This window comes from Schistocerca nitens, chromosome 9, assembly GCF_023898315.1.
Source record: "Schistocerca nitens isolate TAMUIC-IGC-003100 chromosome 9, iqSchNite1.1, whole genome shotgun sequence".
Lineage (NCBI taxonomy): Eukaryota > Metazoa > Arthropoda > Insecta > Orthoptera > Acrididae > Schistocerca > Schistocerca nitens.
Window position 1 is genome coordinate 381,361,908 of NC_064622.1, and position 20,965 is coordinate 381,382,872.

The window sequence follows — 20,965 nt, forward strand, 5'->3', positions numbered from 1 at the left end:
TTACTTTTTATAGTCTCATGACTCCAAAAATTACCCACTTCACTTCTCATGCGCCTCAATATTTCAAGAGGTGGGAGGAACAGCCCTATAATAATGAGTACAAAAGGCTCTGTTCAGTAACATACCTAGTGCCTTGTCATTGTTGTAGAGTCCTGTCAAGTCAATCGATAGCTTGCCCAAACTGAGGTCGACCTTATAGTCCGTGACGTCCCAGTACACCTCTCCATCTCTTTCAATGGGCTGTCCAAATAGCTCCAGGACGGCCTCCAGTCTAGCTGCAGATTAGGAAAAGAAAATGAGTATTAGCACAATTATAGCGAAACTAAGAATACATGACGAAAAGCTACAGAAAAATGCAGGGGCTTTTACCTGAGAGCTGTACCATTATTTGAGACAAAATTTAATGAAAGGAGTCACGAAGCTGAAGTTTTTGAGCTAGGTGACCCTGTGGTGGAAGAAAAAAAAATGGAAATTTCTCTTAAGGTCTTCCTGGACCAAACTGCTGAGGTCATCGGTCCCTAAGCCTACACAGTATTTAATCTAACTTAAACTAAGTTACGCTATGGACAACGCATACCCATGCCTGAGGGAGGACTCGAACTTCCGACGAGGTAAGACGCACGGACCGTGACAAAGCGCCTGAGACGTACACCGCGCGGCAGTGGTGGAAGAGGTAAAGTATTGAAAAATCAGTTACCTATGGCTGTGGGTCACTATACTGGTTCTGAAGCCTCCAATTTTCATGATTCTTTCGCAAGCTAGATGAAGTATTGCAGTTGGTAAATGATGGTTACAAAATAAATATTCTTCAGTAACGTGGTGTCGTCAAACCATAAACAAAGGATATGCCGTATTATGTCACTCCTAACAACTGAAATTTACACTCACACCATGTATTAATTTTGTGCTGCGTATAAGATATCTTAGACGTTTTACATAAATAATTTACATAGCTGTTTCTTCAATGCAAAACAAATACGCACCTAGATTTGTTGTAGCTTGTCCCTGATACGTCAGGACAAATTTAACCCTGCTTGATACACTTCTGGATGTGGGTTCAGGCATCCCAGTACTCTTACCATAGGCTTGAAGATATTGAAGGTGAATTGGTGACAAGTATATGACATGTTTATGATTTCTTAAGTGAAGAAAATTCTGTGGGTTTACTGGATCACACAGAGGAAATTCACCCAAACTTCGGTAGAAATATAACTTACCACAAGCCTACAACAGGAGTGTGTGGGAAAGGGGTGACCTGTGAAACGTAGCGCAACTCTGGATTAGCTGGTGCAGTTTGAACCAAACATGATTAACAGAAGAATTACCAAGTGGAGAAAAAGTACTGTGAGTGACACCTCTATAACATCACGACTGCCGAGGATGGGAGTGAAAATTAATAAATAATTAGATAAATTTGATTTCTATATAATAATTTATTTTCGAAACACTGTTATAACCCAACATAGGATGAGACATACTTTAAAATCTCACGCTCAGATGAGAGGTGATTTTTGGTCATCCGATTCTTGGTACACGAGCGGCTTCGTACACAAGAGAGCCAGCAACGAGCTCAAGCTAAGACGTTTCAGATATCTGTGGTTGGAGAGAGTACAGAAAGACTATGATGTCGAGCTAGGGAGTTACGTGTGGTGGTGGTAGGCGCAACGAGAATCTGGGTTGGTTTATTCGTCTGCTTTTTCCTCCCTCTTCACGTGTTTACGACGAACATGCAGTACACCTCAAACTCTAGTTTATAATTTCAGTAAGTGTAGAACGTAGATGAGGCTTCCTAACAATTACCAGAACAAATGGCGACCCTCGCGCACACTCAGTAATTCATTCCACTACAGACCACGAACCGCGGAGATGCCAGTTTCTGTTTCTTTAATCGAAGCCTTAGGTTCAAATACTTGTCACAGTGTAAGTGACATACAAATATAGGTGTATGTAGACAGTTGTAAGATGGAAGCCAATAGCCCTAACCCAGAGGTATGTACAGGCAAGTATTGGAAGTCCTTCTTATTGCACAGGATTAACTTAGTTGCTCACTTGTAAAGTATTTACTGCATGCTCGTATATTTGACGCGGCTGTCGCAAGTTCTCTCGAACCCAGAGGTATGTACAGGCACGTTTTGAAAGTCCTTCTTATTGCACAGGGTTAACTGAGTATAACTTCTCACTTGTACAGCATTTACTTTGTGCTATTATATTTGACGCGGAACTGTCCTGCTTGGCTTTCGAGGGCCCCTACATACAGCTTTTGAGGCTGTTTGCTTATAGATGATATACGACTGCGTCGCTTTTTACCTCCGACTCACAATCGGTGTTTGTGAAATCAGTGGATTCTCGATGTATGAGACCTTTTAAAAGACTGACGAAAGGGGCTTGCACTATGCGCCTCTACCTATGTTAGAGGATTTACAGCTGTTATTAATACTTGGATGATTTTTTCTTTTCTTTCTGGCAACCTTTCATGATTCAGTCATTACAACAAAGACAACTAAAGGAAAACAGTCACTATTAGTATTATATCGAAAGCTAGAGTTGTCGCCAATAGCACTCATATATATAAATCAAGATTAGTCGAAGACAATGAACGGACTTATGTAAGACTTTACACTAATTTTCAGCAATGAACATTCTGAAATAACTAATACTGTCAGACTTATCATTTTATAGTTATATGTTCTGACAAACCAATATAAACATGTGACCATATAACGCCCTGGTAATTAACAATTTCTCCGCCCTATGAAAATATAACAAATCGTGTTCGCTGTTTCTACCAAAGATACTAGTTGCCAACATTGTTTCCAAAAGCAGATTAATTTTATGAGAACAGCTTAACATAATATACTGTTCTCTACATCTGAATATTTCAGGATAGAACAAAAAAATGGTTCAAATGGCTCTGAGCACTATGGTACGGAACATCGGAGATCATCAGTCCCCTAGAACTACTTAAACCTAACTAACCTAAGGACATCACACACATCCATGCCCGAGGGAGGGTTCGAACCTGCGACCGTAGCGGTCGCGCGGTTCCAGACTGAAGTGCTAGAACTGCTCGGCCACACTGGCCGGCCAGCGTAGAACACCGTTTGGCATGTCATCCTATCTCTTAAAAACGGAGATACACAATCAATTGATGTCTGTTCAATCTTCTACTTAAGTTATATCAAATATTGAGGAATGTTGTCACACAAATTTAGTGTGTTTCCTTTCAGATAGGTATCCATTGATCTCATATTCACACATAATATTCACACAGAATCATCCAGTCACAAAATCAGTATCATTGGCGATAATCTGCCATGCAGCTAAAGCTTCCTTTTGTGTAAGTGATGGTTTTCCCATGCAGAAGTGAAAATGTTGTATAGTAATTGACACAACAATTATATTGCAGTCACCTTACGTATGAAGCATAAAATGGAGTTAAACAGTTTCATTTTCATTACATAGCAAAAAGGTTAATGACTTATGATGTTCTCTCATGGGTTCTTATTGTTACTGATGTACATTAAGTATGTTCCATTTACTTTGTCACAAAATGGTAACTTGTTCATTTTTTGCAGATAACAGCAGTATGAGAGTAAGCAGGTGGCATTAGTTCAGTTAGGTAAATTTTGAATCAAATCCTATTCAAAGATTTAAACAGATGAATAAACGTAACCAATCTCCATTTAATTTTAGCTAGACTCAGAATTTTCTGTTCAGTAATTCACTTTCAATACCAGAACTGAAACGTATAATACATCAAACAGTTAAATAGAAGTAATCAGTGTTCAGTGTTTGGGAAAATCAATAAATCGCAAATGATTTTTAATCTTCTTGTCTATAGACTGATTGTGAAAGTTTTCAGTATTAAACTGTTCTTTAGGTACCAGTACCAGCCAAAAAGTTTTTGATTCACAGAAATGATTGAATAAAGTAACATGTTTCTGACACAAACCGGACTGTCAAGATCTAATGGCTACACAAAAACAATAAACAATTTTTTCTTACATGTTTTCTGTTGTCATTGTAGGCTCAAGTTGCGGTACGTGCCTTAGAACACGATGCTGACAGAAATAATTTAAGTAAATCAGCAAATAATGGTTAATATAATTTTTAATGGTAGCCATTACACAATTTTGTAACCTGAATTTAATTGTTATTTGCTTGTACATAATACAGTCCGTTGAATCAATATTTTCAGAATAAACCACTTTGTTCTAAAAATTATATGTAAGGATAAATGTACAACTCCCTACAGATATTTCTTGAAAACTTTTGTATACATGTATACACGTAATTTAACATTATCAGTAGGGGAGAGTGTTGAACCCAGAGGATAATGTGACTAGGAGCTCTTGATTTTCCATGGTCAGCACTTCAGTTTAGTGGCATATTTAAAATCACAAAAAGGAAAGCCATAAATGATCTAACAATTTTCAGCATTTTTTGCTGTTAGATATGAGATTGAGTTATGAGTAGAATTTGTAAGTATTTCTTGTTCTGTATATATAAGTTCTGCATGATATATTGACAGGTGCTAGTCACATTTGCCAAATACACTCCCGGAAATGGAAAAAAGAACACATTGACACCGGTGTGTCAGACCCACCATACTTGCTCCGGACACTGCGAGAGGGCTGTACAAGCAATGATCACACGCACGGCACAGCGGACACACCAGGAACCGCGGTGTTGGCCGTCGAATGGCGCTAGCTGCGCAGCATTTGTGCACCGCCGCCGTCAGTGTCAGCCAGTTTGCCGTGGCATACGGAGCTCAATCGCAGTCTTTAACACTGGTAGCATGCCGCGACAGCGTGGACGTGAACCATATGTGCAGTTGACGGACTTTGAGCGAGGGCGTATAGTGGGCATGCGGGAGGCCGGGTGGACGTACCGCCGAATTGCTCAACACGTGGGGCGTGAGGTTCCACAGTACATCGATGTTGTCTCCAGTGGTCGGCGGAAGGTGCACGTGCCCGTCGACCTGGGACTGGACCGCAGCGACGCACGGATGCACGCCAAGACCGTAGGATCCTACGCAGTGCCGTAGGGGACCGCACCGCCACTTCCCAGCAAATTAGGGACACTGTTGCTCCTGGGGTATCGGCGAGGACCATTCGCAACCGTCTCCATGAAGCTGGGCTACGGTCCCGCACACCGTTAGGCCGTCTTCCGCTCACGCCCCAACATCGTGCAGCCCGCCTCCAGTGGTGTCGCGACAGGCGTGAATGGAGGGACGAATGGAGACGTGTCGTCTTCAGCGATGAGAGTCCCTTCTGCCTTGGTGCCAATGATGGTCGTATGCGTGTTTGGCGCCGTGCAGGTGAGCGCCACAATCAGGACTGCATACGACCGAGGCACACAGGGCAAACACCCGGCATCATGGTGTGGGGAGCGATCTCCTACACTGGCCGTACACCACTGGTGATCGTCGAGGGGACAATGAATAGTGCACGGTACATCCAAACCGTCATCGAACCCATCGTTCTACCATTCCTAGACCGGCAAGGGAACTTGCTGTTCCAACAGGACAATGCACGTCCGCATGTATCCCGTGCCACCCAACGTGCTCTAGAAGGTGTAAGTCAATTACCCTGGCCAGCAAGATCTCCGGATCTGTCCCCCATTGAGCATGTTTGGGACTGGATGAAGCGTCGTCTCACGCGGTCTGCACGTCCGGCACGAACGCTGGTCCAACTGAGGCGCCAGGTGGAAATGGCATGGCAAGCCATTCCACAGGACTACATCCAGCATCTCTACGATCGTCTCCATGGGAGAATAGCAGCCTGCATTGCTGCGACAGGTGGATATACACTGTACTAGTGCCGACATTGTGCATGCTCTGTTGCCTGTGTCTATGTGCCTGTGGTTCTGTCAGTGTGATCATGTGATGTATCTAACCCCAGGAATGTGTCAATATAGTTTCCCCTTCCTGGGACAATGAATTCACGGTGTTCTTATTTCAATTTCCAGGAGTGTAGTAACACAAATTCTTCACAGTTCAGTCGAAAAACTGCTAGAAGCTGACATCAGGATAAATCATTTTGGATTGCGGAGAAATGTAGGAACATACAAGGCAGAACCGATCCTAGAAGACAGGTTAAGGAAGGGGAAAACTACGTTTATGGCATCTGTAGCCTTACAAGGAGATGTCTCCAGCGCTGAGATCGACTTTTTGAAACCAAACATACAGTGATGTAAGTTAAGATCCTAGATATCACAGCCTGCAAACATTCACTCTGGAGGGTCTTCCTTTGCGAATAACCGACAAAAAATTTCGAAAATTGACGTGTTGGTCTGTAACGTTAAAAAACTCGTAATACTAGACTGGATGCATGGTGTAATGGATAGAACAATGTCTTTTCATGCTGAGATTGTGAGTTTGGATCATGTAAGTTGCAATATTTTTTTTATTTTTAAAAATTTACCAAAATGACATTGGTCACTCCTTTTATTCAATTAACTGGTTTATATTTAATTTTTTTTATTTCTATTCCTTTGTCATTTCATTTTAAGCCCTGTATGAACTTCTTGATTTGTTTAATTTTTTCTATGTATAATTCTTTTCCCTAGCGGAATTATTGTGACAACAGGTTTAATTATATTTGTCTACTATAATATTCAATTATTTGAAAATTCCGATGTATCAGTTAAAAAGCATGAGACGACATGATCTGTTTATACTGACAGTGCAATAGTGCGAAAGATGTATCTTTCGTCATCATAAATTACTTTTTTCATGGTAATTGTAATAGAAACATTTAAACCATATCCTAATTACCTTTTGAACTATGGACAATATAACACAGGTCAAGATTTAAAGGAAAGAAGGGTTTATAAGTAACAGAAGTTAGATATAAAAAACACAATAATGTGGATCAAAAAACAGGGTGATAAAGCAAAATAACTTTAATATAAATGAATACAAAAATTAATTAAAAACGCATGAACAAAGATTTCAAGTGGGAAAAGAATGACAAGAAGAAAATAAGAGCAAATGAAGACGTTAATACTATGATTAAAATTACTTTACAAAGGAATAGAAATAAAAAATTACATTTTAACCAATTAATTGAATGAAAGTAATGATCAAATTTTTGGTAAGGATTTAAAAACAAAGACAATTACTGGACGTGACAATCCAAACCCACAACCTCTTGTATATGAAGCTATTACCCCATCCATCATACCACACAACCAGACTGCGTCATGCAACCTTTCTAACACTGTTGAATGTCACAGAAGATTGCGAACATTTTTTTGTCAGTGAATCGCAAACAAGGGGCCACCTGGTGAATGGCTGCAGTGCGTGATCTGGGATCTTAACATACTTAACCATCTTTCAAAAAGTTGTTATCACAGCTGGGCACCTCTTAGAGAAAGATTTTGACTATGTTGATTGCGATACTGTCTTTGAAATTCTAAAGGTATAAGTGATAAAATACTGGGAGCGGTTCCATAGAAACAAGACAGCATTCATAAGAGTCGAGGATCATGGAAGGGAAGCACTGGTTGAGAAGATAGTGAGACAGGGTTCTGGCATATTCCCAAAGTTATTTACTATGTACTCTGAGAAAGCAGTAAAGGCAACCAATGAAAGACTTGGAGTAGGAATTAAATTTCATGCAGAAGATATAAGATTTTGAGGTTCATCTATGATACTGTAATTCTGTCAAAGACAGCACAGGACTAGGAGTAGCAAATTGACAGTGCCTTTAAAGGGCGACAGAAGATGAACATAAAAAAATGCAAAACGAGAATAGTGGCATGTAGTTGAATTAATACAGGTGAAGCTGAGGAAATTATATTAGGAAATGAGACACGTAAAGTAGTAAATGAGTTTTGTTGTTTGGGTAGTAAAATAACTGATGATGGTCGAAACAGAGTGGATATTAAATGTGGATTGTCATTGGCTAGAAAACTATTTCTGAAGAAGAGAAATTTGTTAATCTCAAAAAGACACTAGATTTGTTATGAATTTATTTTCTGGAGGCATTTGTCTAGATTGTAGCCTTGTGCGGAAGTGAAACGTGTACAACAAACGGTTTAGACAAGAAAGGAATAGAAGCTTTCGAAATGTGGGACTTTGGAAGATTAGATGAGTAGATCAAGTAACTGATGACGATGTAGTGACCAGAATTTTGGCGAAACAATTAATTTGAGGAACAACTTGACTAAAAGAATGTATGAGTTGAGGGATCACTAGTTTAATACTGGAGAGAAGTATGTGGAGTAAAACTCGTAGATGGAGACTAAGAAATGAGTACAGTAAGCAGATTCAGAAGGATTTAGGTTGCAGTAGTTGTACAGGAATGAAGAGGGATGCACAGGAGACAGCAACAGGGAGAGCTGCATCAAACCAGTCTTCCACAACAACAACAATATGTTATATTAGAGATAATTTGAATATATTGTTCACTCTTCAAGCAGTAAACTAACGTATAATTTTAGAATTCTTTATATAACATGTAGACAGTTGAGCCATAATTCGTAGCTTGTACAGAGACTTGTACCTTCAAACAAAAGAACATTTTTTCAGTGTGACATATGACACTAGAAATTAATGTCTTAACAAATTTAGCTTGAAATTCGAAATTTGTGTATTTTCAGGGAGCTTCTATTTGGAAATGTATTTAACTTGTAACTGGTTTACAATAAAAATTTTTGGCAATTTGATTTCAGTTACTGATTATAATCATTACAACACATTTTTACTTTCTGCCAGCCCTCTCGATAAAGCTACGGTTTGTCTTACCTGTAATTGTGAGGAATAAGGAATTGAAAATAAAAGTTTCCTATCACAGACCGTTAATCCACAAGTAGACGTTTTATTTTTTGTGAGAGATGCATAGTTCTAGACAAATATTTTAAACAAGGATAAGTTGAGAAGGGTATTTTTGGTCGTTTTCTTTTTTATGAATATTCTGCAGTGCCTCTGACTATGTACCAACAATACTCAACCAGTTCCCCATCCTATAGACTACTTTCCCATTACTGCAATCTTATGCTAAAAAGTTTCCCCAAGTTCATCAGCTACATCCCTCAAGTAATAAGGAAAAAAATCAAGATGAAAATAAAGGAATCGTAACTTTGGTGACTTACGATACTTCATACTTTGGAAACATCTTGTTATTCACAATCGGTTTACAGCCACCAGATTTGTGGTTTCCAATAAAGTGTGCACACACTGACTTTAAGGTATTGCATACATCATTAGATCAAAATATACTGTTTTTCTACAAATTATCTAGTCTTTTGTACAATCGTTTCTGACAATATACTTGTATATCATATATTTCACATAAACACAGCACACAATACGGTAGCAACTGTAAATTCTGGGTAGCGCCAATACTCTTTCTTCGAAATTTCTCACGTGATTTAAGCACAAAACAGAATTGTGACATTTGTTTCTAATAGCTAACGCTAGATGGACAAACAAAGAGATAAAAATAGGTGTAGAGAAGAAAGTTTCCCCGTTGCATGTGAACTGAAACTTCCTTCAATTAAATTAATGCAAATCTGCATGACAGAGAAAAGCCGATATCCAGAAGAAACTGTTCATAATGGAGAAAAACTAAAATCCCTAAAATCATAACTGAATGCAGCATAGAAAATCAGTCCTAATAATTTACTTTCATGCAAAAGTGGAGAAACTATTCTGTTCACTGTTAATGATTTATAGTAGAGTAATGATGTGACAGATAGACGATTAAATACAATACTCACATTTTCTTATTTTTTACAGCATCACTTCTACTCTTCAGTAGAATATTCCTTTCGTAGGTACTAGATCATATTGTATCTTGGAATATGTATTCACATTTGGGAAAACTTTATAATTTTCCAGCGCAATTTTTAATTTCAGAAAAAGACTGCACCAGAGGAACAATACAATCATTTACAAAATTTTGTCAAAAATGTATTCAGTTTCTGTTACAGGGCTCGTTAGAGGTAATTGTCTGAGTAGTGACCCAACCTACAACACTCTCACCTACTTCAAATATGTGAGAAGCGAGGTACAGCACAACAGTGGACAACAATCTCTGTAAATGCTTCAGGGGCTTAACATTCATTAGTGGAGTTGAGGGTGATACATGTCGGTAAAAATGTATTAAACATTCTGCCACACAATATATTAAATTTCTCTCCATTATTACAATGGAGATTCAAGGAGAGTTCCAAAAAAAGTAAGATATCTTCCACCTGTTAACTCCTTTGGTTCACATAAGGTTCTCTTTGTAGGGCCTATTACAGTTAATTCATTTGATGTTATTGCTATAAGACTGTGAGACTGCATAACTTGAGGTCAATGTGTTGTAAGCCTGTCAACAAAATACAAATTTTTCATAATTATCTGCTAACAAACATGGGACAGAGAGATTATGTTTCTGGGAAAGTTTGTAAAAGTGATATTCTCTACCGACAGATATGTGGGCACTGACAATCCTGTCAAGTGGTCGTCATATTTGAAACACCATTGGATTTGTGTACTTCAGGAGATGATGTAAATGTTTGACAGTGATCCAATTTTTAATTACTCATTTATCATTGTCTGATTCATATCATATAATGTTTTAATTCACAGAAAATATAGAAAAAGGTACAAATATGTGTCTTTAAGAAATTGACATAATTACATATTATGCTATGAGACCAGGATGCTCCTGTGTTCGATTATATATATATATATATATATATATATATATATATATATATATATATATATATATATATATACCCCCATTAGTCCTATTTTGGCTTCATTATCATCTTCAGCTTATATCAGGTGGTCTTCATATCTATATGATATCACCATTGCATTTCCTGCCACTACTGTAAAAGTTTGTTTTGTAGATAGTAGTGGTGCTGTAGTAGGTGTTAAACTTTAGCTGGAGCAGTTATTTTTGGAGTTGTTGAATTATGAAAGATTATTTCATAATTACTGTCAAGTAACATCATTATGAAATAAACTTTCATAAATTTTAACACTTACTATAGCTTCACCAACATCAATGGTGCAAACTTATACTGTACTGACAGCAACTAAGAAATCGACAATTGGAGATTTGTGGCAAGTTCCTATAGGACCAAACGGCTGAAGTCGTCAGACCCTAGGCTTACACAATACTTAATCTAACTTAAACTTACAGTAAGGACAACAAACACACCAATGCCCGAGGGAGGGCTCGAACGTCCGACAGGGGGAACCACGCGAACCCTGCAAGGCGCCTGAGACCACGCGGTTACCCCGCACGGCGGCACCTAAGACAGCAATATCAGATGAACATCAAGACCACCTGAAGTACAGTAACTTGATGATGCCAATCACCCCAAAATAGATCTACAGTAATAAAATTATAACCGAAAACAGTGGCGTCTTGGTTTGTAGGACAATCTGTACCAAATTTGCCATGATTTAATTGAAAGTGTTGTTTTTCAAATATTTCACATGTTACTGTGATGATTCATCAATGCAAACCCCATGAGAAAATAGCTGAAGTAAGGTTGAAAACTGTATTGGATTTTGTATATTTTGTGGGCGATTTGCTGAGCAGCCGTTGGTCTGATAAAAAAGATGTATTATCCATATTTCGTGGCACTACGAGTAACCGGACGATTTGAATGATATGTAGATGTAGGTCCTTGATTAGATATCAAGATAAGTTAATGAAGGAAAGTAAACGCTCCTTGTGAGAGTATATGAACAATTCGCATGTATTGCGTTAATGGAATATGGCTGTGGAAGTGAAACACATAGATCCTCTCCTGATAGGAACAGTCCAGTGGTTGTGTGTCAAGTTTGATGAGACCTCAAGTGTTCTAAATGCTAATTTTATGAATTGCTATAAGATTTTCGTAAGTGAAAGTAAGCCGATATTGTAGCGAGGCGGAATGCATGCTTTTCAAGATTTAAGAGAGAGTGACAGAACATTGGCTTCTTTTGATGGTTTCGGCAAGCCAGAGTAGGTCTGGAGAACTGGTGACATGAGAATAGAGCACAGGAAGCGTAAGCCTGGGTACTTACATGCTGTTATGTTGCTGTTCCCTTCCCCTTTAACGGGCAGCACCAACACCTTGCCATCTGCTTTGTATGGGCCGACGAGTGTCAATGGCTTATCGGTATGTGTCTTTGTCTTCATGTAATAACTGCCTGGCTTCATCCTGTCAACACAGTCAAGTTGACAAGAGTTATCATGTTCCTTTGGTGTAAACTATAATCATTGAATAATCAGTTCTGTAAATAACATCGTTATGAAGTGGGTTTCACTTTCATATGCCAAAGTTCATTGTTCCAATTCATTGGGACACCGAGGCAGGAGTCGAACCTGCAACCGTAGCGGTCACGCGGTTCCAGACTGAAGCACCTAGAATCGCTCGGCCACACCGGCCGGCAGAACTTGACTAGAACACGCGGTTTTAAGTGATTACTGAAGTGTTATAATAGTGTGCATACGTCCACAGATAACGGTTTTACATCAAGATTACTGCAAAGAATTCTCCCCCTGGCAAGTGGGAAGGTCATGCACCTCAGACAATTGCGAAGGCGTGAAAATTAAAGTTTTCCGATCGCTGTACCAATTAGACAACGATCAAGAACTGGGTCGGACTTCTTGGACTATTGCGTAAATTAGAAAAGACGGGAAGCCCGCGTGGGATTACAGAAACGTGGCGCCAAACGCATTAATTGTACTTTTACTACTGCAGCCTTGTTATTGTAGGTCCATTCACAGGAGTGAGATGAAAATCAGCAGCCAAGCCATTCTGCATTACAAAATGGCTATAAATGTTACCACTGTTATTGACGTAAGGCACTTCAGCATTACAATGTGTGATTGAATTACTATACTGATAATAAAATGACACGAAGGAATATTCTGCGAAATTGCGACGAAATTTACGACGTAAGAGAAAATGACATTACAGTATGTTGAAGAATTATTTTGAAGTAACGACATCACAACGGTTATTGTAAGCGCTTCCGCTCCAACTGTTAATCACCATAATATAATCCACATTCCCCAAATACTAGAGCATCCATCTGATATATGTAGAGATGCGACAATGAACAACTAGCACATAGCGATATTTAAACAAATTGACTTATTCACTTGTAAACAATGAGCACAATCTGATAATTTAACAAATTCCAATTAGAGAAATTAAAAATACAACCGAATATGTACAAAGGGTATGGTTACAGCCGAGTCCCCGACATACCGCTGTCGATGTCACGTGATCCGCATCTGTTTCGCTGGGCCCTAGGAAATACATGGATGCTGTAGCTCATATAAGATAAAGACCAACGTGTTTATTCACCTATGAAATGGAACAGTGGTCCACATTAATCCCCGTTTATAATAAACGCCCCTCGTAATATACATGAATACCAAATTACTACAGAATCAGTTGCAATGCTATAAATGCAAACAATAAGAAAAATATCAGCTATTAAGATGGAGCAAAGCAAATCTCGGCAGCGTTTGAATAATTCAAGAGATTTGGGAAAAGACCGCAGTTTACACGTATTGAATTATTGAAAGGTAATACTTCATTGATCGTGCAGAGGCTGTTTGATTTTGCTTCGCAGGCAACAAAATTTTCAACTGAGTCGCAATGAGTCTACAACTATATGTACATCTACGTCTACATCCATACTCCGCAAGCCACCTGAAGGTGTGTGGAGGAGGGTACCTCGAGTACCTCTATCGGTTCTCCTTTCTGTTCCAGTCTCGTATTGTTCGTGGCAAGAAAGACTGTCGGTATGCCTCTGTGTGGGTTCTAATCTCTCTGATTTTATCCTAATGGTCTCTTTGTGAGATATACGTAGGAGGGAACAATATACTGCTTGACTCCTCGGTGAAGTTATGTTCTCGAAACTTCAACAAAGGCCCGTACTGAGCTACTGAGCGTCTCTCTTGCAGATTCTTCCACAGGAGTTTATCTATCATCTCCGTAACGCTTTCGCGATTACTAAGTAAACCAGACGGCAGTTATAAGAGTCGAGGGGCATGAAAGGGAAGCAGTGGTTGGGAAGGGAGTGAGGCAGGGTTGTAGACTCTCCCCGACGTTATTCAATCTGTATATTGAGCAAGCAGTAAAGGAAACAAAAGAAAAATTCAGAGTAGGTATTAAAGTCCATGGAGAAGAAATAAAAACTTTGAGGTTCGCCGATGACATTGTAATTCTATCAGAGACAGCAAAGGACTTGGAAGAGCAGTTGAACGGAATGGACAGTGTCTTGAAGGGAGGATACAAGTTGAACATCAACAAAAGCAAAACGAGAATAATGGAATGTAGTCGAATTAAGCCGGGTGATTCTGAGGGAATTAGACTAGGAAATGAGACACTTACAGTAGTAAAGGAGTTTTGCTATTTGGGGAGCAAAATAACTGATGACGGTCGAAGTAGAGAGGATATAAAATGTAGACTGGCAATGGCAAGGACAGCGTTTCTGAAGAAGAGACATGTGTTAACATCGAGTATAGATTTAAGTGTCAGGAAGTCGTTTCTGAAAGAATTTGTATGGAGTCTAGCTACGTATGGAAGTGAAACATGGACGATAAATAGTTTGGACAAGAAGAGAATAGAACCTTTCGAAATGTGGAGCTACAGAAGAATGCTGAAGATTAGATGGGTAGATCACATAACTAATGAGGAGGTACTGAACAGAATTGGGGAGAAGAGGGGTTTGTGGCACAACTTGACAAGAAGAAGGGACCGGTTGGTAGGTCATGTTCTGAGACATCAAGGAATTACAAATTTAGTATTGGAGGGCAGCGTGGAGGGTAAAAATCGTAGAGGAAGACCAAGAGATGAATACACTAAGCAGATTCAGAAGGATGTAGGTTGCAGTAAGTACTGGGAGCCGGCCGCGGTGGTCTCGCGGTTCTAGGCGCGCAGTCCGGAACCGTGCGACTGCTACTGTCGCAGGTTCGAATCCTGCCTCGGGCATGGATGTGTGTGATGTCCTTAGGTTTAAGTAGTTCTAAGTTCTAGGGGACTAATGACCACAGTAGTTGAGTCCCATAGTGCTCAGAGCCATTTGAACCATTTTTGAAATACTGGGAGATGAAGAAGCTTGCACAGGATATAGTAGCATGGAGAGCTGCATCAAACCAGTCTCAGGACTGAAGACAACAACAACAACAACAAGTAATCGTGTAATGAAGCGCGTTGCTCTCCGCTGGATTATCTCTATCTCTTCTATCAACACTATCTTGTACGGATCCCACACTGGTGAGCAGTATTCAAGCAGTGGCGAACAAGTGTACTATAACCTGCTTCCTTTGTTTTCGGACTGCATTTCCTTAGGAATCTTCCAATGAATCTCAGTCTGGCATCTGCTTTGCCGCCGATTAATTTTATATGGTCATTCCATTTTAAATCACTCCTAATGCCTACTCCCTGATAATTTATTGAATTAACTGCTTCCAGCTGCTGACCTCATATATTGTAGCTAAATGACAAAGGATCTTTCCTTCTACGTATTCGCAGCACATTACACTTGTCTACATTGAGATTCAATTTCCATTCCCTACACCATGTGTCAATTCGTTACAAATCCTCCTGAATTTCAGTACAATTTTCCATGGTTGCAGCCTCTCGATATACTACAGCATCATCCGGAAAAAAGCCTCAGTGAACTTCCGATGTTATCCACAAGGTCATGTATATATATTGTGAATAGCAACGGTCCTACGACAGTCCCTGCGGCACACCTGAAATCACTCTTACTTCAGAAGACTTCTCTCCATTGAGAATGACATGCTGCGTTCTGTTATCTAGGAACTCTTCAATTCAATCACACAATTGGTCTGATAGTCCATATGCTCTTACTTTGCTCACTAGTAGACTGTGGGGAACTGTACCAAACGCCTTGCGGATGTCAAGAAACACGACATCTACCTGGGAACCCGTGTCTATGGCCCTCTGAGTCTCGTGGAGGAATAACGCGAGCTGGGTTCCACACGATCGTCTTTTTCGAAACCCGGTCTGATTCCTACAGAATAGATTTCTAGTCTCGAGAAAGTCACTATACTTGAATATAATACGTGTTCCAAAATTATACAACTGATTGATTCTAGAGACCTACGGTACACCGCTGCAAAAAGAGGAGCAAGTTCCTTCGCGTAGATTCTGAAGTAGGGCGAATCCCAGCGCCATACCTAAAAACACACTTAAATTATCGCGCCTTCTCCCCTATCTCTCACTGTGTTCAGTCCACAGGTGCATGAAGCCTAGTGGGCGCTGTGATTTTCCTCAAACTGCCAAGTACCAGATTTGCCTCGTACATCCAGATATAGTCTCTCAGCCACGTTTTCTCGCCCGTACTCTTACGAGAAGTCTCCTGCATCAAGTTAGAAGCCGACGTCTGTTCTACCACTCTTCGAACAAAGCTGTTCTCTGCTGTTTTTCGAACACAAGTGACCTGTCTCCAGGGGATAGTTTATTCGGCACTCTGCAAACGTGCAAAACTGTTGTATACCAACAACAAAGACTCAGCAAAATACTGTCTGATGCTGTGCTTATTTGCAAGTCAACAATCTTCCCTCCATATGAAAGTGTATTATATTAACCGATTGTTATCCACCAATATGTGTAATTCTTATACAATACAGAACTACCATATTTCAGCCAGTTCTACCCATTGAGGTCATCTTCATATACGCACTTCTCGAAAGCTGGCGTCTTGCCTTCCCCTACTTTGTTAATCGTTTAGGTGAGACTGTGGTGGCTTGTTACGATTCCTTTTTTTTTTTTTTTTAGCTTAGAGGTTATCCACGTTTAGTCAGCGCCGTCCCTTTGAAGGATAAAGGAGTTTCTACTCACAAAGCGGGCCAACAGCTTCCTACAGCACGCCAAGACATTTATCTATTACAGACCGCCCCTCGCACAGATTTCCATGAAGGCAACTGTAAAATGGTGCAAGGTGTTCTAAACTCTTAGGCCAACAAGAGTAAGATAGAGGGAAAGACGGGTAATATACAATACGTACAAGAACCAAGATGGAACAATGAGATTGGAAGACAAGGAATGAAGTGTTTGAATGAAATAGGTGAGTAAGAGAGGTAAGTAGTCTTTCGGCTCTAATATTCAGTCTGTATAACGAAGAACCAATGAGAGAAATAAAAGAAAGATTCAAGAGTGGAATTAAAATTCGAGGTGAAAAGATATCAAACATAAGATTAGCTGTTGACATAGCTATCTTCAATGAAAGCGAAGAAGAATTACAGGATTCTGCTGAATGGAATGAACGGTCTACTGAGTACCGAAGATGGACTGAGCAGTAAAGAGAACAGCGAGAAACTTAATATAAAAAATGGTGGTCATTAAGTGGGAGCATTTAAGGAATTCTGATACATTAGAAGCAAAGTAATATGTAACAGATCAAGCAAGTAGGGAAAAAAAGCAGACTAGTAGAGGGCAAGAGGGCATTCCAGGACAAGGGAAGTCTATTGGTATAAAACATATGCAATAATTTCAGGAAGAATTTTCTGAGTACGTTTGTCTGGAGCACATTGCTGTATGGTACTGAATCATGTACATTGAGAAACCCGAAACAGAAGAGGATAGAAACATTTGAGATGTGGCGATGCAGAAGAACGTTGAAAATTAGATGGAGTGACAAGGAATGAGGATTTTCTCCGCAGAATCGGAAACGAAAGGAACATGTAGAAAACACTGACATGCGATAAAGAAACAGAAATTAACCTCCTTGGTACCAGAGGGAGCTGTAGAGGGGAAGACACTGTTTGGGATTTTTCCAGCAAATAATCGAGGACAAAGGGTGCAACAGCTGCTCTGGAATGAAGAGGTTGCCGCAGGAGAGGAACTCGTGGCTGACCGCATCAGACGATTCAAGGGACCACTGACTCAAAAAAATAAACTTGAGTACTTACTCGACGTCGTCGATGATCGCATTGCCATTGCCGATAATGTCTACTTCGTTGAATTCCAAGCTCAAGGTGACTGGCCGTTCAGGTGAGTCCTTGATTTTGATTTGCGTAAAATGTAAGGGGTCAAGTGGCGGGAGACCCAGACTGGGAATACCTGAAACGAAAAAGTATATGTGAACAGAGTGACAATCGCGATACAGCACTGATAAATAAATAATACGGGCCAGACCGCTGAACCGTTTAAGTAACTCCAAATCACTCTAAAGCACCAATATTCCACTAATTAAAGAAATCAACTGAATTAATGTTTCAGAAAGGCCAAGAGCAGTTATCGAGAAATTTGGGTCAAAAATAGCGCCACAGAAAGCACACTAAACTGTGACTTGATAATACCCTGGGCGTGGGTAAGCTTCCGAAGGCGCGTAATTGACGCAGTTGATTCTGTTAATTTTGAAGATCTAAATATTACAGAAAACACACAAAAATATTTTATTTAAAACGAGCTATATGTGCCCCCTTGGAAGGTGTTGCATATGGCGCCAAAGGGACAGTTAATGAACCTGCTCGAAGAAATGGAGATTTATGTGCACTGGAAACAACAACTGGAATTACTGCTAAATGAACAGAACGAGTATAACCTGATGCTTACTATGATATATTCAGAGACCTACTACTTTGAGTAGCGTGGAGCACCCTAGCGAATTGCCGTGTACCGGCGCCGGCGAAAAGGACACCGGGCCGTCCTCCGTGAGCTCAACCATAGGAAAACAAGGAAGTCATGCAGAGAAGACACAACATATTCGCCATCGATACTGCACTCTAATATAATATCGATTCTCAATTTTCTATTTTTAACTAACGGTGTCAAATTTACTAACTGTATTATGATCTCGTTCACTGTTAACTAATCTTAGGATAGAAGATTTTGTGATTTTTTTATTTTTATTTTTTACTTTATACTTTTTATACTGGCATTCATAAAAGTTGTATGTTACCTAACCAGGCTATGGGCTGTATTGTACATAGTTTGTACTTCTCATGGAATTCAAGTATGAGTCTAATTTCACTTACAGTATATCAGCATATGTTTGTAATGACAGACGCTCGTTTAGCCTAGGGGGAAATTTTTTTTAACTAAAGACAATGCATACAGCATTTTAATCTCTATATTGGTGACACTGGTTTGCTATGTACTCTGGCTGAAGTGCCCTCTGCAGGCATTAGGTTTTTGTATAAATACTGACGCAATCTGATTATTAGCACGCACAGACATAATGACGATGATTTATATCAGAATATTTTAACTGTATGTATGACTCCCATGCATGGCTATAAATATTTTATATTTCATTCATCACTAAGACTTGTATAGATTTAATCTTAATTAATTGAACCTGGTCGCTTAGACAATATTTATATTTACAACAGATCTGAAGATGGCGATAAGCCGAAACCGGTCATTAAGTGTAAAGAAATCTATGTGATCAAGACGGACTTGTGAAAATAAAAGTGCTACAAATAAAATGATCGCGGACTCATATACAGACTGTCTTCAATTGTAAGGACGAGCTCGGTGGAAAGTTTGTAAATCATAAATCATGACTACATATGAAACTACGTTTATACAGTATTTAATGTCCAAATAAATTAATTGGTATCTGCTTTGTATACTTTGCAGTGGACACCATCACAGTGAAAAAACAAATTATAAATGCTGGTGTTACATTTGTCGCCAGACCGGTATCAATTGTAGAACAATAGTTTGTTTTTAAAACTCATGTTAAGGTTGAATATATGATTTAGTTCCTCTTGCTAGACGTATACAACATTAAACATAGCAAAAACCAACTTTCCAACTCAATGGACATAATGTCTCGTAATGGCGACGGAGAAATTGCTCCTACGCAACGTGTACAAAATCGTGTAAAGTACTGAAACACAAAGCTCTCTAACCATGAATATCCCGCTAACACTGTGGGAGGTAACTCATTTCTGTGGAAGGGTGGTTGGGGAGGGCTATAAACTTTCCTAATATGTGCAGCTCGCAAATGTATTGTAAGGGACTCCAAGACCAACGAAATAATACGATTAATCAGGCAACTCAAATTGCGTAGAAGATCCCAGAAATTTTGAGCTGCTCAGAAAATGGATAATGCTAATGCAAATGCGACGATGACTCAGAACTCATCAGAATGCACCAGCCATCACCGGATTGAGACAGCCATGATAGCAGCAGAAAAAGGTTGCCATCGGTGATCTCTGGACCCCGAGTGCCTCACACAGCCTCACAAGGCAAGTGCCTAAAATTCTTGTACTGTAAGACTAACTCCTGGTTGTTCGAAAAGCTGTACATGCAACACACGCAGATCGCTTGCAGATGCCTGTGGACTGTGTCTGTTACAACCCATGTCGCGGAAATGTGAGCCCATAGAGACTTGACTGCAAGACGAACTTTCCAGTTCATCTCCGCTGACACAGTGGCTGAAATACTTAACTAAAACTATTCAAATCTGGTCAATCCTGGCAGATCCAAACAAATAGTTAGTGATACAAGTTCCTGAAAAGTACTGCAGGCGGAGAAAGATGTCACCAAAACGTTGTCATATGCAGTCGAGATCGATCGCTGTCTTTCGATTTTGATCGATTTTGCCACTCCACCAGGCACCTCAATGACAGCTTTTACAGAGTTTCTCGTATAGTGCACGACAGGACATGGTTCTGCAGCCTTATGGAGCTCTTCGCATCAGTTTGCTCGTTCTATAACACGACAGTGACAGAACCGCATTAAAACTGCGAGCGTGTCATAACAAAAAAAAAAAAAATGTGCTAAGTATTTAAGAACTGAGTGCTCGACTATCATTTTTGGGTTTCATTTTGAAGTAGTTATGAAATATGCATAATAAGTGGAACAAATGAGACTTTATTCTCGTTCAGCAACTGATATGATAGTTATCAGAGACATGTACATATGATGATGGTGTCCCATACTCCGAGGAGCGTAGGGGGACAATGAGGGAGACCCGCACTGCCGACTAGTCAAGGTCCTAGCGGAGGTAGTTTGCCCTTGC

The 20,965-nt window shown here is 39.7% G+C and overlaps 1 protein-coding gene across 2 annotated transcripts in view; it reads right to left on the minus strand.

Annotated features, from left to right (window-relative positions):
- Window positions 1-20,965, minus strand: part of LOC126203942 (protein takeout-like) — a 123,140-nt gene that overhangs the window by 14,432 nt on the left and 87,743 nt on the right. For both annotated transcript variants that reach the window (XM_049938335.1, XM_049938336.1), the window contains exons 3-5: window positions 17,901-18,051; window positions 12,026-12,162; window positions 126-275 (exon numbers count right to left, since the gene is read on the minus strand). In XM_049938335.1, the coding sequence (XP_049794292.1) occupies window positions 126-275; window positions 12,026-12,162; window positions 17,901-18,051 (438 nt within the window). The remainder of the gene's footprint in view (window positions 1-125; window positions 276-12,025; window positions 12,163-17,900; window positions 18,052-20,965) is intronic.